The sequence below is a fragment of the Primulina tabacum genome, chromosome 5 (genome assembly GCF_025594145.1).
Source record: "Primulina tabacum isolate GXHZ01 chromosome 5, ASM2559414v2, whole genome shotgun sequence".
Taxonomy (NCBI): domain Eukaryota; kingdom Viridiplantae; phylum Streptophyta; class Magnoliopsida; order Lamiales; family Gesneriaceae; genus Primulina; species Primulina tabacum.
In genome coordinates, this window is record NC_134554.1 from 22,808,201 (window position 1) to 22,817,983 (window position 9,783).

The 9,783-nt window shown below is 34.1% G+C and overlaps 1 protein-coding gene across 7 annotated transcripts; it reads left to right on the top strand.

Moving 5' to 3' along the window:
* The first annotated feature begins 545 nt into the window (after positions 1 to 545).
* LOC142547315 (uncharacterized) lies at positions 546 to 2,815 on the top strand. Of its 7 annotated transcripts, none has more exons than XM_075655554.1 (6): positions 546 to 602; positions 1,777 to 1,884; positions 1,995 to 2,013; positions 2,180 to 2,228; positions 2,393 to 2,465; positions 2,595 to 2,815. In XM_075655554.1, exons 2-6 carry the CDS (start codon positions 1,777 to 1,779, stop codon positions 2,700 to 2,702), a joined length of 357 nt encoding a protein of 118 aa, XP_075511669.1. In that variant the 5' UTR covers positions 546 to 602; the 3' UTR covers positions 2,703 to 2,815. The 7 variants fall into 7 exon arrangements, 4 of the variants coding, with proteins under 4 accessions (XP_075511669.1, XP_075511671.1, XP_075511668.1 ...); XM_075655553.1 differs by having other exon boundaries at positions 552 to 602; positions 1,814 to 1,884; XM_075655556.1 differs by lacking the exon at positions 2,180 to 2,228 and having other exon boundaries at positions 1,995 to 2,012; positions 2,391 to 2,465.
* The last annotated feature ends 6,968 nt before the right edge of the window (positions 2,816 to 9,783 follow it).

Below are 9,783 nucleotides of genomic sequence, written 5' to 3' on the forward strand. Positions count from 1 at the left end.
AAGCTCTCGTGCATGATACGATTCACTGATTAAATAATTGCTTGAGCATGACTTTGTATTTGGAACCAGTAGATAAAACACTTTTTAGATTAACTAAATATGATCATTCATTTTATGCAAATTTATGTTGATGATATAATATATGATTCCACTAACCTTAAACTCTGTGAGAGATTCTCTAAGACTATATAAAAATAGTTTGAGATGAGTATGATAGAAGAATTAACTTTTTTCCTTGGATTGCAAGTAAAACAAACATTTTCATCAATCATGACAAATACTTCAATGATATCTTAAAAGAACTCTATGTGTGAGTCATGGTATCTCAAAGACTCAATTTTTAATTTTATTGGATATTCATATACAGATTATGTAGATTGCAAAATAGATCGGTAGAGCACCGTGGATCATGTCAATTCCTATGATATAGAATGGTCTCTTGGTTTAGTAAGAATCAAACATTAATTGTCACATCAACTATTGAAACTGAGTATCTAACCGCTGGAAGTTGTGCGCAATTGCTAGTAAAAAATCGACTTTTTACTTCACCCGATCAGCCATGAAATTCCGCACCCAGTCCTTCAAAACAGCTCGATTCGAAGGTAGTTGTCTTAAGAGTTATCGCGATGCTACAACTTTCACATTTCTGATATTGTCGTTATTGTATAGTGATCCGGGGAAAAGAAATCGTCGAAAAGAGAGAAATGGGGAATTTTGATGGGTTAATGTTTTTGGGAAGAAAAATTGAACGTTTTAGTTGGATATTTCAGCGTTTTCTTTGATTTTGATTGTTCAATTGGATTTTTTTATTACTCATTTTCCATTCTAGTAAAAATACTTCTATTAATTGATGCAAATTTTTAATGGGTTCAACTGATTTTAGATGAATTAAATTGATATTGTTGGTTTAAATTGCTTTAGATTACTTTTTAAGCTTATGCTCTACCATTATTTTCCGTATGTGAATTTATGTCTGGATGCTTCGTTGGCTTTCCAACTCGTTTGATACCTAAATAGTTGGAACGAGCAATGCATTTGAAGTATATGCTTATTGCTCGTAAGTTGCTGTAGTTTGAAAAGTATTTTTAGATATAGTTGCGCTCACTGGCCCAAAGTTTAGACTTCTATTATTCTAGATACATTCTACAACTTCCATTTTTGAAAATACTAGTAAGAAGTCATTTAGTATAATCGTTAACTGCTCATATAACTTAAAAATGTGAAGGGTTAATTCTTCCTTGTACCAAATGAATGAAACTGTAAAGCCAAAGTGAAATTAAGTGGAAAGGAAGGACTTCATAAAGTTGTGCTTTTAGAAAATAATGCAAAGAGATAGATTGTCCTGTGCAAATCTGGGTACTAATAGGTTTTCTGGATTATTGCACAAACCCAATCTCAATACTTTTTTGCATGAATTTATTTTCTTGATTTTTCCGCTTAGATTTCCAACAATTCAATATTGTTTACGATGCTTAGACTTCCAACGATTCTTTTTCCTTTTCTTATTAAATATACAAGTAAAGGAGATGAAATATATGCATACTGTTCTATAGAAGTTAGAACTTGGGAAGACCTCCTCATTATCAATGTAATCATTTATTTATTTTCACTCTTTTGTTTCTTTCTATTCAAGTTGTTATTGAATATTTTTCTTTAATATTCATGGTTTATTTGATCTCAGCTCATGCTATGTTAACAATCTAAGGTAGAGAATAGTTGTTAGAAGCTTTTTATTTTCTTGAGTTAAATCAACAAAATTCTATTTTTCCGTCACAGATGGGCAACTATTCTGTTCTTTTTTTAAAAAAACCAGGGCGGATTAGTGATAATGGAAGAATGACCATTGAGGAACAAGATGATCACCCATTGCAGACCATCTCAAGGGTAAGCTAGTTATCATTGTTTCCTCAATATTTCTGGTAGTTATCTCAGAGGTAATGTTGATTGACTTTGAATATCAATCTGACTTTTATCATTTTGTCTTGTTTCTCCAGCATGTCAGAGGTAGTGAAGGTATGGAATAGTGTCTGCCAAGTCTAAGCTTAATTATTTGTTTTGCCTGCTGGATATGATTAGGTTGGATACTTATATCTATGTCATTCGATTTGCTTGTGCTTTTTGAGAATGCTCTTAGTTTCGGGGTTATTGTATGCCCAATATCTACATCATTTATTTTCAGCTTTATACTTTGAACAAGATGCAATGAGGGATATGGGTTGGCCTTTCAGGTAATTTAATTAATTTTTTTGTCCTCTCAGTACTGGTAGAAACAATTCTAGCTAAAGATTTTGGTCCCAATAATCAGCTTTCTTTTTTACCTCTACCTCGAGCTGGACAATTCTATGGTTCATATTTGCAATTGTGAGTTGATTATTTTGATTTTTCTTCAGAGGTTGGTTTATGAACTGTTGAAGAAATTGGATTTTGAGCTAAAGCATGAGATCTCTCATTGGGCTGCACATTATGTAAGTTAAAGAGGGTTAGTCCATAGTTTTTTTCTGTGTCATAAAAATCTATTTTCTCTTTCTCTTGAGTATAAAGTCTGTCATGAGATTTCTCGTATATTGACACCTCATCATTTTTAATTTCTCCAGGTTGATGAGACTGCACAAGGATCTAGCAGAATAAAACAAAATCGATGTGAAGAGATGAGGAGGAAGGATGAGGAGCGTGAAGCTCATGAACGGATGTTGATTAGTTGATCGAGGTTTTTTACAAGATTATGTGGAAAATACTGTGATTTATTGTAAATTTTTTATGACTTGTAACTAGACCATATTTTGGGTCATATATTTTTTTTTACTTGTATACCATATTTTGGATGAATTATATAATGAATCTAATTATTTTTAATAGTAGATATTGTGATACTATTGTATATTTGTTCAATCTTGATGAAGTGAAAAATAATATCTACTTCACTGTTTTATTCGAAAAAAGAAGCTAAATGTAATTTAAAGAATACAAAAAATTATTAAATTAGTAAATTGATAATTTAAAATTACTTCATTAAATTAAATTATATTGAAGTAAAATATTGTCTATTATTTTTACTATACAAGTAAATGATTAAGTAATAAAACAAATATACTTCGATAAACTTAAATTGTGGTGAATTAGAAGACATTTTTGGGGTATTTTGTTTTTTAACCTCGGTCAACTATTTAATTAAGAAAATGACATCCTCATGTGTATTTCAAATACACACGATGAGGTCATTTTCTTAAATAAATATTTGACCGAGGTTATTTTGCAAATTTTCTCAGACATACATTTGTTACTTCGTCAACCAATATAACTTGTGAAGTTATATTTGATCATTCGCTTCATTAATTAATCATTCGCTTCGTTAATTAATGAAATCGATGAGATAAAAGACATTATTTTATTTCGGAATCGGTCCAATTTCGAACCGGTTCTGCATCCTTTAAACAGTCAAAGACTTCTTTTTTTAAATGTAGTGTCTAAAAACTACCACAGAAAACTACATGCATAATTGTTACTTTATTTAATTAATTATTTATGTGATGTCATGCCATGTGTTTAAATTATTTTAAATGTATATATGTTTATTTTTATGAAATTTAAAAAATTTTCTCGAGTTTTAGCTTTTTAGGCGAATATTCGATGTCAGACCGGGAAATGAGATAGGAGACTATTGATGTGCTAAAATTTAATGTTATATTTTATTTTAAGCCGAGAAATTATGTATTTTAAAGGGTTGTGAATTTTAGCATTTAAGAGTCAATTTAATTTATCGAATGAAATAAAAAAAATGTTAAGCATTTTAATTAGCAAATTTTAGAAATTAGGGGATTAAATCTTTTTACTCGAGATATAATATTTTTTAATAATTATTTTATGTCTTAATTAATTAGTTTGGTTATTATTTAATTTATTAGATAAATTTAGGATTTTAAGCATTTTTAATTGCCATATTTCAATTGTGGGATTTAATTATTTATGAGGACATTTAAAATTTTGTGAATTAATCTAAAATACCTAGTTAATGTTTTTTTTTTAAGTATTATATAAGAGGAGTTAACCCTAATTTCTACTAACAACTCACACACACTAGCCGCACACACAAATCTTGAGATTCAAGCCTAGGGTTTAGGGATTTTGGCTTCCTCTCTTAGCAGCCACCTTACGAAGCCTTCACCCTATTTTCCTTGAATATTTTCGTCACTTTTGAAGCAAGAAATCGCAGCAAATCGTTCTCCGATCAACTTCTGTCTTCCTCGCATCGCATCTGTATTCGATAATTCGTGCGTTTGAAACGCAAAGACATGTCTAACCCATTCTTTGACGCATCAATCACGTTATATACTATATTTTGATATGAAATATGCATCAAAATTCATTGATTTGATGATATGAGTGGTAGAACGTTATTGATATCGTTTCCGATTCAAAATACATATGAACTTCCATATTTTCGTGAGTTTTTTTATCGCAGGCTTCGTTGGATTGATCCGAAGGCATGCTACTGCATATGGTCGTGATATGGAGGGTTTTTAGATGTTATTAGGTAGTCCATGATGAGTTGTTAGGCTATTGGTACAGCGGGAAGTCCCAAGAGGTAATCGGTTGCACGTAAGGGTGGTCGAGGCTTCAGACGTGTGGCACGATGCATGGCTGGACCAGGACTCGTGGCTAAGGTCTAGGCGGGGTCTTAGGGTCCCGGGGTAAGCCTGTTCTGAGTCACTTAGGGTCTGGTCGGACAGCAAGAAGGCTGGAGTTGAATTCGAGCCGCGTGCGGGTTAGGGTCGTGTAGGAGGCTGCGCACGGCTAGGGTGGTTAAGGGCTGGTGCGTGTGTCATGGGCTGAAAAGAGTCGAACCAGGGTCTTAAGTGATGTCTAAGGGTCGATTCTAGGCTTGGTTCAGGCTTGGTTCGAGTTGGAATCAATAGGGAGTCGTGTAGAGCGCATATGTGCCAAAGTGTCATTCCTTGGGCAGCTTGTATTCAACATATTGTTGGACATGGTTAAGGGGTTCAGCCATGGTTCGGGGCTGGTTTAAGGCCTTGGCAGTAGGTTAGGATGTCGTTCACATGTGGGTCGATAGTCGTTTGGTACGTCCTAAGTGGTTATATTTAATTCGGGAGTCATGCGCGAATGCATCTTTAGGAGCTGTTTGTTTATTATTTGAGGATGTTGTGGCATCATGTCTGAGGACGATCCAACGAGGTCCACAATTTTCGTAAGTATGTAAATAATTATTTTTGAGGTATGCGATTTGTCTTGTGACCAATTATGTTTATGGATTTGTAAGCCGAAGAACGTGTTTGGTGACATCTCCAACCTCTTCGGAGGAATTATGTTATATGTTAGGGAGTTGGCATCCAGTCCAAGGGCTGTAGTGATCCCTGTCGACCTAGTACTGTGTTTAGTTTGATCAGATTTATGTTATGGGCCACTTGCATTGAACAAAACTCTACGAAAATGATTTACGTTTACGATTATGTATGTCGAACATGAAAATATGATTTTATGAAAATGTTTATGCAGGAAAGTCGCGTTATACATATATTATGCTCATATTGTGCTAGGTACAAGCTATATTTAAATGCATGAATTTTATTATATATTAGTTGTTATTCAAGGTTTATGCATGTTGAGTCTTTAGACTCACTAGACTTGATCGATGCATATGACTTGGATGAGGAGACAGAAAATGGTGACCAGTGAGCAGGCTCGGACCAGTGACAGTGCAAACCCGAGGACCTTGAACTTCATTATATTTTATTTACACATGTTTTAAAACTATTTACTCTAATTTTTATTCACTAGTGTTGGTGGCAAGCATATTAGAATTTATTATATTATGTTATACTCTTTTTCCAAATTTAATTAGTCGTTATTAACTTGAGATTTTTTTCATGATTGTGGTATTAAAAAATGTTAGAGTTTTATTATTAAATTTATTTTGTAAAATGCATGGTGATCATTATTTTATTTTAAGAGCTATATGTATAATTAATTATATAGTAAGAAATTTTTTTTATTCTTCTTCAAATATTAAAGTAATATTATTTTTAAGTAACGGGTCATCACATTAAAGGCTTATGATTCAATTATAATGTGATATGCGGCTACTTTGGTAATTATTTTCTTTTTACTTCATGTAATATCCAAAGTAAAAAAACCGATTTCTACCGGTGAACTACTTATTAAGATATTATGAAATTCAAGTTGTCGAGTCCCCTAATCTTATGTGATAATATGTCTTAAATTCTCAGACCAAACTCATTGACATCAAACATCATTTCATCCGATATCATGTATTAAAGAAAGATACATTTCAATAGACAATCTAGCATCTCACATATTCACTAAACAACTTCCAAACGCTAAGTTTTCTTATTTTCATAATATACTCGATTTAGTATATTTAAATTAATGCACAAATTTAGGGGAACAAAAGTCAATATGATAAAACAATATATTAAGTCAGAACACAACTCTGACCATTTCGGCTAGAGTTTGTGGAAACTTAATCTTATAAAATGGTCTGACCGTTTCTCTCTGAAATAATTTTTTTCAATAGTGCTATTTTAAATATTTTACATTTTAAATTCAACATTTACTAATTTTTAATCTTTTATGGATATATGAACAAACAAAAATTACATTTTGACTTTTCAAAATTATAAAATGACACCAATCACATATAGACACATAACATGTCATGTCTATCAAATCGGGTGACACATATATTCAGTGTTATCCGTCTCTCATTCTTTCCGATTACATTTCATCGTTTCTTATTCTTCAAAAATACAATTCTCTTTGCCTCTAACAGCATACTTGCATTCAACTTCGCCTCTTTTCTTACCATGTCAAACAAGGCCAGGGTCTCAATGTTAAGGATGTTGGAGGCTTCAGGCATCAAGAATTCTCTGGGTTGCAGATTCTAGTACTCATAGAATATATTAAACAAGTTTTTTGAGACCACAAGGATGAAGCATGGATCCATCTTGTGCACAATCCAATGAACCAATTTGCACAAATCAGAAACTGTTTGCAGAAACGTTCAACCTACCAACAGTCAGACTTAGCTCCATCTCTAAACTGCTAGAAGGAAAATCTTCTTACTAGAGAACCAAATTAAGTTTGTGAGGCTCTCCACTTGCTGCTCCCACCGCCTAGAAGAAAAATTGAAGGTGGAGTACAGGTTGCTAGAAACATTGTTAACCAAGGCTGGCAACCATTATCTCCAGAATCAATGTCAACTGGTCCGAAATTCTATTCAATACTTTCACCTGCATGGTGAAGAAGGAAGCCCAACATCCTAAGCTCACAATTCCTCTATGCTATTTGTTGGAGTAGATGCAAATCAAGCTAATAAATGTGGTCCAGGTTCACAAAGCCAAGTTATTGAACTGACCAAATGTTGAATGCTGCCACAAGAAGCATATGGCAACCAGAGTCGAGTTGTTGGAATGAAAGCTTGAGAGAGAAGAAGAGGAAGTTGAGAAGAAAAAAGAAAAGAAACATATAAGTAAGGCCAAGACACCGGCCCAGGACACTAGGAAAATAAACAAAATAAGTAAGGTTCATCTCACTCAATTCTTCTCTAAGAAGAAGAAGGGGACGAAGAAGCCCATAATAAAGAAGATCAAGTTGATAAAGAATATTTTTGAGTCGCTTTGTCCCTGCTCCAATTTCAGTAGCTCCCATCTCTAGCCTAAAGGACGTCAAAATTTTGGAACCGAAAGAGAATTCTCACCAGTCTGGTTTGCCAATCATTGATCCAAAAGCCAAATAAAAGGAATTCTTGTGGTCGAGCCCAAACTCTCCAACTTTCAAGCTGCCATCAACCTTGCAATGGAGTGAGTGAACTAGAGTGAAAAACATAAAATGGTCAGGTTAGATAGTTGGGTGGACTTTCCAACCGTTGTGTATCTAGAAGTGATAAGAAAAGATAAGAGGGTGGCCAGAAACTGATGATGTTATCTCAAAGGCTCTGAGCGACGAGATTTTATCAAGATGTAATTGAAAGAAAGTATCTTGCGATACTTAATACAACAAAAGAGGCAACTTCATCGCTCATAATCTGAATGTTGTTGATGATGCAGTTGTGATCAATCAGTTAGATATGGATGCTCTCTCCTTGTCTATGAGAGTACGTAAAATTAATGAGACAAGAGTTTTGAGCTTCCAGCTACTGAGGAAGCAACAGATGAAGATATTTTTTTTTTATCTAGCAGAGAGTCAGAACGGGAAACAGCCCGAGATCATTCAAGTTGAAGCACCTAAGGATCAAGCTGATGCTGAGATCATAATTATCGAGAAAGATATCGAGATACCCACCCATGTGGAAGAAGTCCCTCAAATTCCAACAGTTAACGAAACTATTTTCAGACCGGTGGTCAAGTGGGTCGGCCTGGACATTTGAATGTAGAAGCTACTCCCCTCCCCACATCAAGTGCCATATAGAGAACTCCCAGAGATTTCTTTAATCTTTGTGGTTGAAGTATTCAGATCTCAATCCCAGTTCGACTTCGATCAAAGCAAGATGAACCTATACTCTCACATGCTTGCAGATTTTACTGTTGAGAAAAGGGAATATTATGCTGACGAAGATTTGAATGTGGAATCACTGCCAACCACTCCTTCCATAGAGAAACAGACTGAAGATAAAATGATCTCTCTTGAGAATCCATCTGGAAAGGCTCATATGGCCAAGTAAAAAAAAAAACTATGCTAATCAGGTGCAGCTCGATAGTTTCAAGGCTCAAATGGTCAAGAACCTAAGTACAATTAATTCCAATTTTGTTTGACCACGACCGATCAAACCATAATAAAGAATCAAGCCGTCACTATGAACACATAACTATCAGCTCAGATTTCATGAATTCAAAATGATATGGAGACTGAAATGAAAGCTCAAGTTGTTCAAGTCAGACAACATATGAATGAGCGGTTTACTATTATAGCCGGCCAATTCTTGATATGAAACGTGGTGATGCCAAAACTGGGGAGATGGGTGATTACAAAAAGGTTGAAGAGCAGAAACGCTGATCTAAGAAAGACAAATATGAAGAGTCAAAGATATTGGATGATAAGAGGATAAAGGAAGAGGATGATAGGAAAATAGAGGTAGCGGCAGTGGTTGATGTACTAGCCAGAGAAGATAGGTAAGATACTATACACTACAAAAAAAAAGGCAAAAGACAACGGTTTTTCATCGTTGTCGTAGGTGAAATAAAACCGTTGTTAAAGCCCCTGTGGTTAAAGGGTGTGCTCAAAGACAACGGTGAAAAACTGTTGTCGTAGGTTTTGTAAAACCGTTGTTAAAGGCCCTGTGGTTAAAGGGTGCGCTCAAAGACAACGGTGAAAAACCGTTGTCGTAGACGTCTAAAAACGACGGTGAAAAACTGTTGTCGTAGCATTAAAAAAATTGTTGTTAAACAAAATATTGCGACGGTTTTTTGTATGATTTCCGTCGCTACATTGCGACGGTTGTTCACCTGATTTTCGTCGCTAATTACATTGCGACGGTTGTTCACATGGTTTCCGTCGCTAATGTTTACGTAAAATAAAAAAAATTGCTTTTATAATTTAATAAATCATGAAAGAGAGAAAAATTAACACTATGTTTTATAATTTAATAACTTACAATTTTACTAAACAAATAATAGTTATAACCTAACACTTGAAATTGAAGCGAAAGTAAAATAATAGAAGAGAGAAACTTTCCTTCAAAATAAAAAAGAGAGAAACTTATTGTGTGAAGAAAATGACTGAGGATGCGGGTATTTATAGACAATTTGGCAA